Raw genomic sequence first — 19,283 nt, 5'->3', positions numbered from 1 at the left:
CTCAAAATGGATTAAAGACATAAATGTGAGACCTGAAACCATAACAATTCTAGAAGAAAACATCAGCAGTAATTTCTTTGGCATCAGTGTAGAAACGTTTTTCTAGATATGACTCTTCAGGCAAGCAAAACATGAGCAAAATTAAACTACTGGAACTACACCAAAATAAAAAGGTTTCACACAGTGAAGGAAACCATCAACAAAATAAAAAAGCAACCTACTAAATGGGAGACAATATCATATCTGCAAATGATATATCCAATAAGGGGTTAATATCCAAAATATAAAGAACTAATACAACTCAAAAAAACAAAAAAACAAAAACAAACAAAAAAACCCCAACCAAATCAATTAACAATGGACAGAAGACATGAATAGACAATTTCCCAAAGATATACAGATGGCCAACAAACACATGAAAGGATGCTCAACATCATTAATCACTGGGAAAATGCAAATCAAAACCACAAAAAAATATCCCTTTATACCTGTCAGAATGATTAAAAAAACACAAGAAATAACAAGTATTGGTGAAAATGTGGAGGAAAAAGGAATCTTCATGCACTGCTGGTGAGAATGCAAGCTGGTGCAGCCACTGTGGAAAAACAGTAGGAGGTGACTCAAAAATAAAAATAGAATACTCTATGATCCAGTAATTCTGCTGCTGGGTATTTATCCAAAGAAAATGAAAACACCGATTTGAAAAGACATATGCACCCCTATGTTTATCATAGCATTATCTACAATAGCAAAGACATGAAAGCAACCCAAATGTTTATCCATACATGAAGGGATAAAAATGTGGTATGTGCACACACGCACGTGCACAAACACACACACACACACACACTGCATTATTACTCAGCCATCAAAAAGACTGAGATCTTGCCATCTGCAACAACATGGATGGACCTAGAGGGTATATGCTAAGTAAAGTAAGTCAGAGAAAGATAAATACCTTATGATTTCACTCAAGTGTGGCATTTAAGAAACAAGACAAACAATGGAAAAAAGAGACAACCCCCTTCTACTGTTGTACAGAGAACTGGTGGTTGCCAGAGAAGTGGGTGGGGGGGATAGATGAACTAGATAATAGGGATTAAGAGTACATTTATCTTGATGACCACTGAGTAATGTATAGAACTGCTGAACCGTTATACACCTGAAACTAACACAACACTGTACGTTAAGGGAAAAAAAAGTCACTGTAAAAAAAGTTTGTTTCCTACTTGTAGAGTTAGAAATGGAAAAGCATGACCAGTTCTGGTAGCAGTTGAATTACTTACTTTAATATAGTGAAGTTTAAGAATAAAGTTTCCTTTTAATTAACTTCTAAGCACGTCATGAGACAAATATAAACGGATTTTATTTTTTTAAAGATTTATTTTATTTTGGAAGTGCTAAAGTTTAAGTGGGAGGAGGGGCAGAGAGAGAGAGAGAGAATTCCTAAGCAGACTCTCTGCTGAGTGGGGAGTCTGATGTGGGCCTCGATCCTAGGACCCTGAGATCATGATCTGAGCTGAAATCAAGAATCAGACACTCAACGAACTGAGCCATCCAGGTAGCCCAAAAACAGATTTTTTTAAAAACCACGGATTTTGTTACATTTCCTTTTTCATTTGGAATACTGATTTGCATCAGAAAAGGCAGAACTTTTAAATGTAACTTTAATGTAGTTTCAAAGAGCTACTATAAAATTTCAAGGGGCCTCCTGAAAATGTAAAGAATTTCAAGAGTATACACAAATCATAAAATCTCTATCACAGTGCAAGAAGTAAAGATTTAAATATGAAATATAATAAGCTACAATGTAAACAAAACATAGGCAACTTATTTTTCAGATACAACTATATGCTTTCAAAACCAAGACCTATTTTAAATATAAAATATTAAATAAGTTAAAAGTAAAGGAATAAAAAATACACACCATGCAAACAAAAACCAACAGAAAGCTCGAGTAACTATGTTCATTTTAAATAATGTAGGCTTAAGACATTATCAAGGATATAGAGGGACATTACAAATGACAAAGAGTTGATTCTCCAAGAAACATAAACTTGCATGCACCTAACAACAAATACCCAAAATACATAAGGTGAAAATGAATTTGAAAGGAAAAACAGGCAAATCCAAATCCATTATTATACTAGGAGATCCAAGTATGTATATATATATACTTGACATATATAACCCTCTCAAGTATATAGAACCTTCTCAATAACTGATAGAACAAGTAGGCATAAAATCAGTAAGGACAAAGGTGACCCAAAGAGCACTACCAAACAACTTGACCAAATTGACATTCACAAAACAACACTCATCCAACAACAGTGGTATTGTTCTGCACACTCAAGATTTTTCCCTTGGTTTCTTAAAGTATTATATGTTAGAAGAGATAATCTTTTAAAAAAATTATGATATTATGATAAAAATGCCTAATATCAAATTTACAATCTTAACCATTTTTTAAAAAGATTTTATTTTTAAATAATCTCTACACCCAAAGTGGGGCTCAAACCCACAACCCCGAGGCCAAGACTCATGCTCCACTGACTGGGCGAGCCAGACACTCCCAATCTTAAACATTTAAAAATATATATATTTTATTTTTAAATAATCTACACCCAACATGGGACTCGAACTCACAAACCCAAGATCAAGAGTTGCATGCTCCACCAGCTGAGCCAGTTAGGGCCCCACCAATCTTAACATTTTTTAAGTGCACAGTTCCATAGTGTTAAGTATATTCATATGGTTGTGATACAGATCTCCAGAACTTCATATTGCACAACAGAAACTCTATACTCATTAAACAATTCCTTTTCCCCCTAACCTTCAGCTTTTGACAACCACCATTTTCTTTTTCTATGAATGTGACTATTTCAGACACTTGATGTAAATGGAATCATACAGTACTTGCTTTTATGACTGGCTTATTTCACTTCGCATAATGGCTTCCAGATTCATCCATGTTGTAGCATGTGACAGATTTCCTTCCTTTTTAAAACTAAGTAATATTCCACTGTATTTATATACCACATTTTGTTTATCCGCTCATCTATCAATGGACAAGTGAGTAGCTCCACTTTTTGGCTACTATGAACATGGGTGTTCAAGAATCTCTTTGAGACCATACTTTCAATTCTTTTGGATATATACCCAGAAGTAGGATTGTTGGATCATAGGGCAGTTCTATTTTTAATTTTTGAGGAGCCACTATACTGTTTCCCTTAGTGGCTGTACCATTTTACATTCCCATCAGCAGTGCATAAGGAATCCAATTTACCCACATTCTCAGCAACACTTATTTTCTTTCTTTTTCTTTTCTTTTCTTTTTTCTTTTCTTTCTTTCTTTTTCTTCTTTTTCTTTTGGCAATACCTATTTCTTTTCTTACTTTTTTTTTGATGTGGCCATCCAAATGGGGATGAGATAACTCTTTGTGGGTTTGTCTTGTATTTCCCTGATGAGTAATATCGAAAATTCTTTCATGCATTTGTTATGAAAGGAGATAACATCTTTTGTCTTAGCTATGAAGAACTTCGAACTCATTTTTTTTTAACTCATTCCTGAATGTGTTTTTTAGGTCTCAGAGGAGTCTGATATCTGCAAAGTTAAGTAATTAAAATCTAGGGTAGTTTCTCTTGTTAGCAAATCTACGATACATTTTATAATTTACTAAAACATATTCCATTACCATCAATCTTCAAAAGGAAAAATAATACCTTTGAAAATGGGATACAGTTAACATAAATAGAATATAATACTCCCTGATGTGAAGTATATCCTGTTGGATGATGATGTTACTGACCTTGTCAATTTTGTTTAGTTGTTCTATCAATTATTGAGAGAGGGGAATTGAAGTCTCCAGCTGTACTTGTGGATTTGTCTGTTTTTCTTTTTAGATCAGTTCATTTTTGTTTTGCATATTTTGTAGCTCTGTTGTATGGTACATACCCATTTAGGATTGCTAAGTCTTCCAGGTGGATTCACTTTTCATTGTACGGTATTCCTCTCTAGCCCTGGTAATTAATTTTTGTTTTTAAGTTTATTTTTCTGATAATAATATAGTTAACTATTGCTTTAATATTTGTTTGGTATCTTTTATCATCCTTTTATCTTCAACTTACATATATTATTATCTCTGAAGTTACTTTTTTGCAGAAAGGACATAGTTGGGCTATGGTGTTTAATTAGTCCACTACTCTGCCCATCTCGTTCTTCTAATTGACATAAATAGTACATTTAAATTGAATGTAATTAGGGGTGCCTGGGTGGCTTAGTTAGTTGGGTGTCTGACTCTTGATTTCGGCTCAAGGCATTATCTCAGGGTCGTGAGATGGAGCTCCACCTTGGACTCTGTGCTCAGTGGGTCTGCTTGAGATTCTCTATTTCCCCTCTCCCTCTCTCTCTGCCCCTCCCCACCTCAAATACAGAAATAAATCTAATAAAGGAATGACTGAATGAACTGGATGTAGCTGGTGATATATTCTATCTTCTACGTCACTGACTCTTTCCTCCGTCCTCTACATTTTGCTATTGAGCCTATAGAAGCTTTTATTTATTATAGTTTTAGTTCTAAAATTTCCATTTCTTTCTTCTTTATATCTGTTTTTTCATAAGTTTCACATATGTTCACAATTTTTCCCTGAAGGATTTTTATAATGGATACTTTAAATCTGTCATAATTCTAATTCTAATAATTCTAATATCTGTGCCATCTTGGTGTTGACTATCTATTTACATTATGTTTTCTCATTCCATTTGAGATCTCTCTGCTTGTTGGGGAGAGAAGTAATTTTCTATTGAAATATGGGCATTTTGAGTATTATGTTACAGGACTCTAGATCTTATTTAATTCTTGTGCTTTAAGAGGCCTCCCCAGTGCCACCTTCTAGTGGGTGCAGTGGGCTCCACCTCATTACTGCCAGGTGGGGATGGAAGATCACGTTCTCTCCTAGGCCACTATTATGAGAGATAGAGGGGCTCTGTGTTATAAGCAGGGATGGGAATCTCCCCACTAGGCCTCCACTGATACCACCTCTGCTGGACAGAGAGAGAGAACAGAGTACCTCATTGTCTCCCAGGGACCATGGTACAAGTCCAGGTCTACAGCTGATCCGTATTAGCTCAGGGTTACTGTGACCTTATTCTGAGCCCTTATCTGCCTTAACCTCTGCTGTACTGACCCCACTAAATGTATCCTCCTTTAACGCTTTCAATTCCCTTCAATTTCATGACATAACCCACTATGGATTTCTCTTCTTACCTCTCAAATCCTTCAGAATTTATTCATGAGATCTCTTTCTTCCCTGTCTAACCCTCCAGATTCTGTCCTTATAGCTCTTTTTCTCATTCTATATTTCTACCTAAGCAATTTTACCCATTCTCATAATTAAACTACCACTTGCAAAATAAAGTGTCCTAACTCTACATGTCTCCAGACCAGAACTCAAATGACCTCCAGAGCCATATACTCAACTGTTTACTGACACTGTCCTTTTTGTTGTATCACAAACATCTAAAAGCAAACTTATCCCCTCCTCCAACAAACCTGTTCTGTTTTTGTTCTTTGCTTCACATTCAGTGACAAAATCATTAAGCAGGTCTCACTAGTCAGAAAGCAAGGAGTTACCTGCCAACCATTCCTCTCCTTCTTAATATCCATTCATTCAGTTGCTAAACCACTCTACCTCTTAAAAACATTTATTTCCTCTTCACGCCAATTAAAATGCCTTAATCGGGCTTTTTTTTTTTTTTAAAGTAGGCTCCATGCTCAGCGTGGAGTCCAACGTGGGGCTTGAACTCACAACCCTGAGATCAAGACCTGAGCTGAAATTAAGAGTTGGAAGCTTAACCAACTGAGCCACCCAGGTGCCCCTTAATCGGGCTTCTTACATCACCTTAAGTAACTTTCCTTAAATCATCTCTCATCTAGACATCCACAATGAACATGCTTGTCAAAATGATCTTAAGGAAGCTCGATTATGATACCACATCTCTGATCAAAACCTTTCACTCTTCGTAACAATATACTCTTTTTCCAAACGGCTGGCTGCAACTATTAGTAGGCTATAAAGTCAATTCAGCAGCTTTCAACAACTAGTTCTTCAAAAAAATATTGTTTTATGACATACATTAGAATAAACTAGAAAATACTGGCAAGTGCTGGATACACTGATAGTTAAGTTCTGTTTTGTTTCATATACACACTTATTTCATATCACAAACCAGTAAACACATACAAATCTATACATGTATAAACGCACTGCACATACATGTATATGCATGTGTATACTGGGTCATGATGTAAGCTCTTCAGGAAAGCTTCTTCGTCCCTTTTATTTCCCAACCCCCAAAGAGAATGAAGCATTTTTCTGCTGCTGCGTCTATATCATGTTAATACTTCTGTTAATGCTTCAGTCCCGTATTTGTGTTCCCTACAAGACCATAAACTTCTAACACAGTATGTGGCACATAATTGGCACCTGATGAATATCAAGTCAAATCATACCTTTGTGTTTGCTCAACAGTTTATTACCTAAATTAGTAGTAACAATTTTTTAAATGCTTAAAACAGTGTAACAATAACAACACAGTAAGCTAGCATTTATGAACATGCTGCATGTGCCCAGTATTTTCCTAATGCCTGACATGTATTATTAAATCTCAATACCCTTTTAGATGTTGTTATTCTTCTCACTTTTTAAATGAGAAAACACAGGTAAAGACATTAAATAATTTCCCAAATGTCACACAATAAATGGCAGTGATGGAATTCAAAATCCAAACAGTTCTGATTCTAGAAAACAAAGATATGCACTTTAGAATGTTACAGATATGCTAAAAGAAAGTAGAAAATTAACTTACTTCAAATAAAAGTCTATGATAACATCATTTAAAAATTCTCCTTCACTTAGACAGTGTAGGTCCTCATTAGTAACAGAGATGCCTCCCTTAGCTGGAGGTGGTGGATATACTATCAATCTGTAACAATATAAAACAAACAAATTAAAAAAAAAAAACACGCACAAGCAAATGAACAAATATATATGTGTGTGTGTGTGTATGTATGTAACTGAAATGTAATAACACAGAAAACAAATTTAAGAGCATTGCAAATGTAAATGAATACTCTCACTTTTCTACAGGGCCCATGAAGATGGTATGATTCTCTCCAGTTTCTTCATCATCATCAAAAAACTGGAATTCTTGCTTGTTTTTAAGTTGTATTTTAGATTCAAGGGACATCTGGTAAAGGAAATTATCAGTTTATAAAATCAAATGGGAAATTTTTCAATAAAAAAGCAAACACAAGGCAAGAATACCTTACAATTAAAAAAATTTTAAATATGAATTTAAAAAGTATACATGATTTTTTTAAAAGATTTTATTTATTTATTTGACAGAGAGAGAGACAGCCAGCGAGAGAGGGAACACAGGCAGGGGGAGTGGGACAGGAAGAAGCAGGGTCCCAGCGGAGCAGGGAGCCTGACGTGGGGCTCGATCCCAGGACTCTGGGATCACGCCCTGAGCTGAAGGCAGATGCTTAATGACTGAGCCACCCAGGCGCCCCAGTATACATGATTTTTAACAATTAAAAATAAGAAACAGGCAAAACTAGAGCCCACACTCTTTCTATCTGTAGTTTCTAGAACAGAGATAGTCTTCCAATTTTTTAACTATGGTTTTCTGGTATCTTGTCTAATCTTATCTCTTCATCCTTATTAAATTAGATTATTTTTGTAAATCCAAAGAACAGATATAGTGGTTTTTGATTCTGGGAGTTGAGGCCTACCTAAGTTCAGTGGGCAATCCATGGGATGTGGGAGCAGAGGCTCAAAGAACACAGTCCAATGAGCTTCAGTTCCCCAGAATGAAGAAGTCCTTAAAGAAAGAGCCTTGCATTGAAATTTTATTTTATCACAGCTGCCTTATGGCTTGAGTTGCTCTTTTCTTCCTCATTAATAATCTCTTGTCGCCAAGTTCTACAAAAGAAGGGGAATGGCTTCCCTTTCCTCAGTTCTTTTCGTCAACCCATTAACTGTGTGAATATCTCTTCTCTGGTGAGACCTCGCTCAGCGTCATGTAGATTATGACTTGGATAGCCCTATTTCCAATTTGTAGGCAGGTTGAAAGATTTTAAGTATTTCTAATAAATTAAGTTAGTAAAATTCAGTTGCAGGGTTAGGGGACTAATTTGTGTTAATTTAACATTGTACTATGTGTTACAAGAGTACACAGCTTTTGGTTCAAGTGGCTTCGGAGTTACCCACCATATGATTAGTTACTCTAGAACTGGATACGTATGTTGATAGTCACAATCAAATGGCACGTATTCTTTATTTCCTAAATTTTCAACCATGTATGCACATGTTACATTTAAATGTACATCAAGGACCAAAATTCCTTTATCTGTATTGAAGCCAATAAAGATCACTGGCAACCACCAGCAAATTTAAGAGTAACAATCAATTTGAACGTAGCAGTTTATGAACATGTATATTCAGAGTGGGAGGAAAGGGAGGAAAAGAAAAAAAGGATGAGAGAAAAAGAAAAGATGAAAAGAATACAATATGGAAAGGAACTAAAACTGCTTCTGAGACCTATATCAAGTACTATTTGTGTCACAAATCACCTACCCGCCATTAATGTTTTAATACAAAATAGTTTACAAATCAAAAGCAAGTAATTCTGAAATAGAATTAAAAAGATCTAACTCCAAAATGAGCAGTATACTGATAATGAAACATATGTCACCTTAAAGCTACCCATTATTTAAAAAACTAAAAAACATAATTACATTTTTAATTTTGTTTTCTTTTTGCACACAACTTCCTTTGATGCTCTCTTCATAGGTTCTTGTACAGGCAACAAGTCTGCTATTGGCTTCTTCAAAGGGAATTTTCGCAAAAAAATTGGACACATTATTCTTTATGCCAATGTCAGTAATGATACTTTCAAATACCATATTTGCCTGAGGATCAAGGCCATTTTGAAAAATTAAAATTATGTATTGTTCTTCCAAATCTGAAAAGAAATCAATATAACTTTAAGTCTTAAAGGAAAAAAACAGGCAAACAGATACTAGAAAAAGAGTAACAACTAGTTGTTTCCGAGGATATCACCAGAAATCTGGTGTAAATGTTCAAAATACTGTTCGGTATACAGTGAATACCTAATAAATACTGGGATGAAGACCAGTGACAGTGTCACCTAACAATGTCACCTAAAAGTTATTAAGAAAAAGGAACCAGAATACATTACCCTAGCAGCAAGCTTAAAAACAAATATATTCACGGATGTAACTAATCTATTTTATCTAATAGGATCCATATATAGTTTTAAATATATATCTATTAACATTTTTGTCAAACACAAATAAGAAACTGACAGGTGAACTATTAATGTCTCTAGAGAATTTAACTGCAAAAACCTCTAATTCACTAATGTGCCGATTCTTGCAGCTTTAATAGCAGCTATCATTTATTCATCATTAAGCTAAAACAGCAATTACTGCTGAAAAGTATTTCCTTTATAATTAGTCATGCTATGTCATAACTGTTAGAGATGAAGCAAAACAAACTGGAGAACTACATCTATTATTGTAGAAGATGAAGACTTATTCTATGAGCCAGCAAACTTCCTCTTCAGGCTGTTTCAAGGACTCCAGAAGTATATGGTTGATTTACACTTAGCACTCCTACCAGTGCATTAAAAATTTTTCATTTTACTCAGATTACAGTGTTAAAATAAGGAGTGCAAACCTTTTTTGAGTTTTAACCCATTTTGAAAACTTTTTAAATGGGTAAACCTGGGTTTCATCTTCAGAAATTCCACTTTCTGTGGGCTTTTTTCCTAATTTATAAAATGGGAATTATAATATATTATATATACGTGCTTGTGTATCTTACAAGATCACTGTAAGGACTGTAGATAATACACATCTAAGGAATCTATTAAAGCACACTCACACTCTGCTATGCAATGCACTGTATGTATTATTATAATGTGTTCTACCAAACTTACTTGTTAATTTATTTGTTCCCTTAGAATCATTCCAAACTTTATCCTCCATATTCATTTGCAGTTGCATGCTCAGCTTTTGATAAACTGCTGGTATTGTCTGAAGAAACACGACTGGTAATTTTCGGACATTACACCATTCACATTTAGTTAGATCAGAGGTATTTAAAGTAATCCCTACAGGATCATTTTCTGGTTCTGGGAGAGAATAAATGGAATTACAAAAGGGATCAATTCTTAAAATTATATGGAAAAAACTATGAGGAAATACAAGTTTAAAGTTAATCACATATTTGCTACACTCTAAAAATATTAAGTGTAGTGGGAAATGAAAAAATCTTTATAAAACTTCTACATTTTTTCCAAATGAAGAGGAATCTAATGAAGTATCCTTATAAAATTAAACATAGGTTTTATGATGTTACAGAATGAAATTATACTATTAAGATACATGCCCTTTGTTAAGAAGATATAAGTAATAACTTATCATCTTCATGAACTCTATGAATATCATTTAATATTATATTCCTATAAAGTGTTTTATTGTAAAGAAAGCTTTAGTGAGTAAAAAGACATAAAATAGCTTACCTTCTAGCTGTATCTTGATAAAATCTAAACAAAACTAAAAAGTAAGATAAATTAGTACCAATCACAGACTTATGAAGATTTTGCTACAAATACCTCAATGACACATTACTTGAGACCTAGACTACAGAGGGCAGAAAAACGTAACCATCTACCATGTACTTAAATATGAGATATCCCCCGATTCCAAATTATCTTTCGGAAAGGCAAGCTTCACACCTTTTTATTCAAGTACTCAGAACATTTCTTATATTACTGGTTTATTTCTTAGACCTTCAAAGAGATGTTGACTGAATATTACAATAAAATCCTGAATAATCCTTACCTAGACTCACCAACTGTTAAAATTGTGCCACACCTACTCCCCATCACTCTGTGTACATACACACCTCCCTTTTGCTAAACCAGCATAAAACAAGCAGAGGGGGGCGCCTGGGTGGCGCAGTTGTTAAGCGTCTGCCTTCGGCTCAGGGCGTGATCCCGGGGTTCTGGGATCGAGCCCCACATCAGGCTTCTCTGCTAGGAGCCTGCTTCTTTCTCTCCCACTCCCCCTGCTTGTGTTCCCTCTCTTGCTGGCTGTCTCTCTCTCTGTCAAATAAATAAATAAAATCTTAAAAAAAAAAAAAAAAAAAAAAAAACAAGCAGAGGGCATCATGATATTCCATCCCTAAATCTCCCAAGAGCAAGGACATTCTCCTATACAACCAAAATAGCATTACCATATCTAAGAAAATCAAGATTAATTCCATCCAACATATACTTCTTACTCAAACTTTCCCAATTATCAAAATTGTTCTTTATTGTGTTTTATTTTAAGATTTTATTTGACAGAGAGAGAGAAAGCACAAGCAGGGGGAGCAGAAGAGGGAGAAGCAGGCTCCCCACTGAGCAGGGAGCCCAAGGTGGCACTTGATCCCACGACTCTGGGATCATGACCTGAGCTGAAGGCAGATGCTTAACTGACTGAGCCACCCAGGAGCCCCTTTTATTGTGTTTTAACTTCCATGATTCTGTCTAGGTTACATTTGTCTCTTTTGTCTACCCCAGTTAGGACCAGAAATATGCCCCTTCTGTTCTTCATGACATGACCTTTGAAGAATCCAGGCTAGGTTCTGCAAAATATACATCTTGAACTTGTGTTGCCTCATTTTAAAATTCAGGCCACACATTTCCAGCAAATATAGCATATAGGTGATATTTTATACCTCCTACTACATTATACTGGAAGGCACATGATGTTAGGCTGTCCCATTACTGATACAAGCTTAATCACTTGGCAAAAGCAACATGCCAGGTCTTTCCGCTGTTAAGATATATTTTTCCCTTAGTAATTAAATAGTAATCTGTGGAGAGATACTTGAAAGCTTGTCACTATCCTGTTCCCTAATAACCTTTCTGCTAATGGCTTTAGCATCCACTGAAGATCTTGCCTCAATCAGTTGTTATTGGTAGTTATAAAAGGTGATTTTCTAACTAAATTATTTTAACAGAGAAGATATATTAAGCCCACTATATCCTGAATTAGTACTCACTTTGTGTGTTACATTAAGAGAATGAAAAATGTAGACAAGAATTTCCAAATGCATTTAAAAATAAATTGGAGACCATCTGCAATGACGTGGATGGAGCTAGAGCATATTATGCTATGTGAAATAAGTCAGAGAAAGATAATTACCATATGATTCACTCATGTGAATTTTAGAAGAAAATAGATGAACATATGGGAAGGGGGAAAAGAAAAAAAAAGGAGAGGGCACAAACCACAAGAAACTTTTTTTTTTTTTTTTTGAGAGGAAGAGAGATAGAGAGGGGGAAGAGGGGCAGAAGGAAAGACAGAGAAAGAATCAGGAATCTTAAGCAGGCTCCACACCTAGCTTGGAGCCTGACACCAGCCTCGACCCTCACAACCCTGAGATCATGACCTGAGATGAAATCCAGAGTTGGATGCTTAAGCCAGCCAGGTGCCCCAAATCAGAAGAGACTCTTTCTTTTGTTTTGTTTTTTTAAAGATTTTATTTATTTGAGAGAGAGAGAGAAAGAGAGCATAAAGAGAGGGAAGGGAGGAGGTAGAGGGAGAAACAACTCCCTGCTGAGCAGGGAGCCTGACAGGGGGCTTGATCCCAGGACCCCGGGATCATGATCCCAGCTGAAGGCAGACACTTAAACTGACTGAGCCAACCAGGCACACCACCACAAGAGACTCTTAAAAATAGAGAACAAACTGAGTTATTGATGGAGGGAGTGGGTGGGAGATGGGCTAGATGGGTGATGGGTATTAAAGAGGGCTTGTGTTGGGGCACCTGAGTGGCTCAGTCGTTAGCATCTGCCTTCGGCTCAAGGCGTGATCCCAGAGTACTGGGATCGAGCCCCACATCAGGCTCCTCCGCTGGAAGCCTGCTTCTTCCTCTCCCACTCCCCCTGCCTGTGTTCCCTCTCTCGCTGGCTGTCTCTCTCTCTCTGTCAAATAAATAAAATCTTTAAAAAAAAAAAAAATAAAAAAAAAAAAATAAAGAGGGCTTGTGATAAGCACTGGGTGTTGTACAGAAGTGATGAATCACTGAACTCTACTCCAGAAACTAATACTGCACTATATGTTCACTAAAATTTTTAAAAATTAATTAATTGGACATTCTAGACTGTGGACATAATTTGCCTGGCTCACTTGGTAGAGCATGCAACTCTTGGATCTCAGGGTTTTGAGTTCAAGACCCACAATGGGTGTGGAGCCTACTTAAAAATAAGTAAGTTGGATTGATCTATAGAAAGATGAATAGATACATGAAAAGCAAGTTTAGTAAAATGCTAATGACAGAATCTAGCTGGAGTTTTAGGAGCGTTCACTGTAAAATTATTACAACTTTTCTGATTAGAAATTTTCACAATGTAAAAAAAGGAAGCAAAGAAATATTAAATAAATTTAGTAATTATTACAACAACTGCAAAGTCTAGCATGTCACAAAACATACCTTATAAAAACTGCCTGAAGGTAATATGTTAAATGGAGGCACCTTATTTGTAGCTTGGTAAACATTCCACATACATAGAAGCTGAAGTTATGGGCTTTAAAAATTATGTTAGATGACTTAAAAAGTAGCAATAAGGATGACATAAACACTAACATGGAAGCATTTAAATAACACTGTCATATGAGATGTAAAAATAGAAGCATGTCTAAGTATCGGTCATTTAAAAATTTGTGTGTAACTAAATTACAAGTAGACACTGGGCTATTTCACCATCATCTCCAACAGTTTTTAAATTTAAGTTAGCTGAAAACCTTGATTTTGTATCTTCTCAATTTTCTCACTGGAAAAATGAGGAATTGCACTATATTTGGGTATATATGGTATTCCTAATAACGTAAGCCATTTTCCTGTAAAATAAAAGTATTTACTTTTAAAGGTACTACTTTTAAATAAAATTGGCTGGCTCACTTGGTAGAGTATGTGACTCTTGATCTTAGGGTTATGAGTTCAGCCCACGATGGGCATAGAGACCTTACTAAGAATAAAATAATGTAACATAACATAACATAACATAACATAACATAACATGACTAACCTAAGCTAAGCTAACCTAACCTAACAGCAGCGCCTGGGTGACTTTTAAGTGCCTGCCTTTGACTCGTCATGATCCCAGAGTCCTAGAATTGCATAAGGCTCTCCGCTCAGTGGGGACTCTGCTTCTCCCTCTCCCTCTGCCCCTCTTCCTCCCGCTGCTTATGCTCTCTCTCTCTCTCTCAAATAAATAAATCTTTAAAAAAATAGTAAAAAGATTTAAAATTGGCACTTCTAGATAGTACCAATTCTCGCAATGAATGAATTTAAAATAATTAAATTACCCAATAATAAATGAGATTTGATAAAATACATAAAACAGTAAAACATTTAAAATCTGTTTGAGATTAATGATGACATGGCAGATAAATCATTTCACTATAAAACATAAGGAAGTTATATTCAAGAAGAAAATGTCAAAAGTTTTTTTTTCATTAAAAAAACTTTTTTTGAGAGAGAGACAGAGAAAGAGGGGCAGGAAGAGGGGCAAGGGGAGGAAGAGAGAGAATTCCAAGGAGGTTCCATGCCCAGCTGAGAGTTTGACACAGGGTCAATCCCCATGACCTTGCAATCATGACCTGAGCCAAAATCAAGAGTTGATGCTTAAGTGGCTGAGCTACCCAGGTACCCCAAATCATCTTTATTTTTAATAGTTTATCTGAAGAAATTATAGATTAATTATACTTCATCAAAGAATGTTCTCTGGAAAAATCCCATGGTACAAGGAAAGTTAATAGCACAGATTACAAAATTCCACATTATAAACACAATTACTTATTGGCTGAAATATTTCACTTAGCATTAAAAAAAAAACCTGTATGAACACATTTTATATTACGTATATTGCCTTTTTAAAAATTTTTTTAAAATTTTGTCTTGTATTTTTTTTTTAAAAGATTTTATTTATTTATGTGACAGAGAGAGAGCCAGCGAGAGAGGAAACACAAGCAGGGGGAGTGGGAGAGGAAGAAGCAGGCGCCCAGCGGAGGAGCCCGATGTGGGACTCGATCCCGGAACGCCAGGATCACGCCCTGAGCCGAAGGCAGCCGCCTAACGACTGCACCACCCAGGTGTCCCTGTCTTGTATTTCTTAAAATAAATTCATGAAGTTAGTTTCCTTCACTAGATCATATATAACCTAAGATGCAAAAAACTTTAAAATCTATGTAAAAAATTTTTCACTCCAATTTTAATGTAGTTTTTTTTTCTTAAGTAATCTCTGAGGTGTGGAAATTACTTAAACCCCTAGATTAAGTGTCAGATGTTCTACAAACTGAGCCAGCCACGCGCCCTAATGTAGTTCTTGTTAGCTAGCCTTGAGACCAAATATGCAACTTTCAATGTCTAAATTATCAGCAAAACCTTAATTATCATATTGAAAAGTTCTGAATAACAGTGTTAATGTGGGGGAAAAGCCACAAAACCTAGAGGGTACCCCTGAGAATTTTCGAGGTATTTTGACTTAGAATGACATTTTTGTTAACTGACAGAAACCAGGAAAGATAATCTATACTATGAAGACTTGTAACAAAACACAAATTTCATAAATCCCTGACAACCTTGATGTATGTTACAATGTTACTGGGTACTGGATAGTGTAGTCTGTATATAATTTGCTTTAAATCTCTGGAGTACTTTTTTTAATGGTGAGAAGTTGGAGTTAATGATTAAAAAAAAAATACAGGTTTCCTATACAGCTTTGCTCTATTAAGAAATCAGGTACATAATTCATTTTCTCCTACACTAACTTATAGGTCTTTTTTTTTCCCTTTAGATCATATTGTATCCTGAAACAATGACTCCTAGAAAATAAGTAACTATTACTTAAAATAATTTCAATAATAATAAAACTACCTTTTAACTTTCCTGATGTAATACAATGTATTTCCTTAAAGACTCCGCTTTAGTATAAGGAACTATACTAGGGGACCAGGATTGAAAGACCAGACAAAAACAGACAGCTGGGGATACCAAGTTAAGTCATTATAAAATAAAAGGTACAAACTAAGTGCAGTGCTATAGGAAAATAATGTGTAGAATAAATGAGAAAAAAGAAAAATGATGACTAAGACTGGTTAAGGAGATTATATTAAAATTTCAAATAGAAAATACACATTTGAATTAGACTGGTGGCAGCAGAATTAACAGGTATCACAAGTACAATAAAGGACTAAGTCCTTTGGGCTTTGTGGACACCAAACTAGTCCAAAAGCACAATGCCTCTTGGGTGGCAATTTATTCTAATAATCTATTTCTAAGAGTCTTAATGCTGCAAGACATTTTTCTGCAGCCTCCAAAGCTTTTGGATCCTTTATTTCTCTCGTTATCATTCTTTAAAATACTCTTTTCATGCACTGAGCTGGCAGGAGAATAAGACAGTAACGTGCTTGTTTTCGGACTTAGTGAGAATAAGTATCTTTCTATGATGAATATGTCACTTCCTTGAACATTACATTGTTAAGTTTATACCCACTGATTTTTATTGTAAGGAGCTGTTTATACTTGTCTATATTCTCTTAAAGCAATCTGAAATCTTGAAATAATTTTTAATATCCTATTAAGTTAAACATTTTAATTTACAAATTTTAAAATATTATATATTAGCCTTAGCTGTGGAATTTTGAATCTCATAACTGGTACAGTAAAAAGCTTAAGAATATACTTACAATTACAGGCTCTATTAATAGCCGGAAGAGTGTTCCTACTCGTATACTTCGACAGTTTAAAATGACACTGTCAAAGGAACTTTGGCAGCTTAAAGATACAGGATCAACGGAAGTTTCTTGAGACGTCACTTTACGACGTTTTAGAGGTGTGTTGACGACAGAATTACCAAACTGAAAAAGAAAAAAAATTTTCATTTAATTAAGCATTTAAAACAAGGCTGCAAACTAAGTACACATATGCAAAGACGTAACATAAAAAATGTAATTATCAAAACATAAAAGACTGATTTTACTTCAACCAGAGAATAAATATTTACTGATTTCATGTAATAGAAATCCTTCCTATTTTGTCCAGCTATACCTCATCTAGTCATTACATGAAATTCCATTAATAGCACAGCATTGAGAAATGGTAATTTGGGAATCAGACTGCCTAGGTTCAAATCACAGCTATACCACCTTTTAATTATCTGATTTTTAAAACAGTAACAACTCCTTAAGTTTTGATTTCCTAAACTGTAAAATACTAAGAAATGAACTGTATACAAGCAGCTTAGCATAGTGCTTCATGCACAGTAAAATGTTAGGTGAAAGTTAGCTAGTAATAGTGGTAGTGGTTACAATGCTTGGATTAAATCAGCAAGTCTTTTTTTTTTTTTTTAGATTTTATTTATTTACTTGAGAGAGAGGTGAGAGCGAGAAAGACCACAAGCAGGGGTGGAGGGGGAAGGCAGGGGCAGAGGGAGAAGCAGATTCTCCACTGAGCAGGAAGTCCAATGAGGGACTCAATCCCAGGACCCTAGCATCACGACCCATGCATAAGGCAGATGCTTAGCTACTGAGCCATCCAGGCATCCCTAAATCATCAATTCTTCAGAAAACAGGTACTTAGGGGAATGATCATTTACAAAATGATCCTTCTTTATATATTTTAAAATGTTAAAGTACTTGATCTGTTAAGATTTCAGTACTTCCACACTGCAAATTAATCATAATATAAAATATTATTTTGAGTATATAACTTAATGGTACTGAAGTTATGCCAAAAATTGTATTATTATCACAAGAATAAAACATGATCTTGATAGAAAGCAAGAAAAAAAAATCCACTGCATAGAGATAGGCAGTATTCTCCCATTGTCCCTCTAGGGACATTTCTATGATGTATGGCATAAGAAAAAATATGTATGAACACAACACACACACACACACACACACACACACACAATTTCTGCAAACTGCTTTTTCAGGCTTATTAACAGATTAATCATGAGTATTTTCCCAACTTATTAATAGAAACCTATTAAAGAGGTTTAAAAGCTTTTTTTTTTTAGTTTCAGAATTATTTCTTCAAATGAAAGTTATTCAGCTCAATAATAAAATACATAATTTAAGAGCTGCTCCAGTTAAATCCAAAGTGGAGAGACTGAGTCCAGAAGTGCTGGTCCACAACCTCCCAAGAAGCCTCTAAAAGAGCACTGAGGAACCCTTATTATTAAGTGTGCCAGTATGAAAACTGTTCACCCACAAATTCCATTATATGGAAATCCATTATTTATTTAATTGAACCCTCCTAGGCTGGACATGTGAGTTCTTTCTGACCTTACCCCATGACACAGTATTCTCCTCCAAGCATTTCTGCAGCTAAATCATGGTATATATATAACTACTGCCAAACTGCCCTCCAGCATAGCTTTACCAATTTACACATTCAACTTTCCATTTCTCCAAACACTAACCAAAATGAACACTATTATATACTTCAAAGATTTTCCATGATCTGACGGTTAACAAAATGTATTTTAATTTCATTTTCAGTACTTCATTACCTTTCTAAAACTCTATTCATTTACTTATTTTTCTATGGTTTGCTTCCATTTCTTGATTTTTAAGAAACAAAAAATACATAAAGGACCAACTCACACTGTCACACGGTTCACACTGCTTTTCCCCCCACTCACATTTACCTATCAAATTCAGTTTATGGTGCTTTGGTACACTGTTCCGTACTTTCCATTTAATAAAATATATTCATCTCTTCATTTACTATTTTTGCTTGGCTGAAATGCTTGAAAAAGCATTCCCAAAATTTTATTAAAAATAGTAATCCATAGGCTTCTATCATCATTATAGTTACTTTGTTTTTCATTTATTTTCCACCTTAACAACCAAGTATATGTTTCCGTATTTTTATCTATACTGATAACAATTCCTGACATTTATGTATGCACATATGTAATTTTTTAACATGAGGTTTTTTAATTTTTTAAAAAAGTTTTTAAAAAATATGCATATATCTGTAACTTGGTATTCCTACCTACCACTACCATGTAAACATTTATACAGCTCTCTTAGTAAATGACTGCATAACAGTACCATAATTTCTTCAGCCATTTCCATATTAATGAACAATGATTTTGCTTGCCAATAATCATGTTTACACATACAGTC

General features: G+C 35.0%; 1 protein-coding gene across 16 annotated transcripts in view; it reads right to left on the bottom strand.

Annotated features, from left to right (window-relative positions):
- SENP6 (SUMO specific peptidase 6) overlaps nt 1-19,283 on the bottom strand; it is a 116,939-nt gene that overhangs the window by 19,468 nt on the left and 78,188 nt on the right. For all 16 annotated transcript variants that reach the window (XM_026507055.4, XM_026507059.4, XM_026507063.4 and 13 more), the window contains 6 exons: nt 16,833-17,003; nt 10,613-10,646; nt 10,028-10,222; nt 8,802-9,028; nt 7,140-7,249; nt 6,869-6,985 (listed from right to left, as the gene is read on the bottom strand). In XM_026507055.4, coding sequence (XP_026362840.2) covers nt 6,869-6,985; nt 7,140-7,249; nt 8,802-9,028; nt 10,028-10,222; nt 10,613-10,646; nt 16,833-17,003 — 854 coding nt within the window. The remainder of the gene's footprint in view (nt 1-6,868; nt 6,986-7,139; nt 7,250-8,801; nt 9,029-10,027; nt 10,223-10,612; nt 10,647-16,832; nt 17,004-19,283) is intronic.

The sequence above is a fragment of the Ursus arctos genome, unplaced genomic scaffold, assembly GCF_023065955.2.
Source record: "Ursus arctos isolate Adak ecotype North America unplaced genomic scaffold, UrsArc2.0 scaffold_29, whole genome shotgun sequence".
NCBI classification, from domain to species: Eukaryota; Metazoa; Chordata; class Mammalia; order Carnivora; family Ursidae; genus Ursus; species Ursus arctos.
This window is presented reverse-complemented; position numbering and strand designations above follow the sequence as displayed.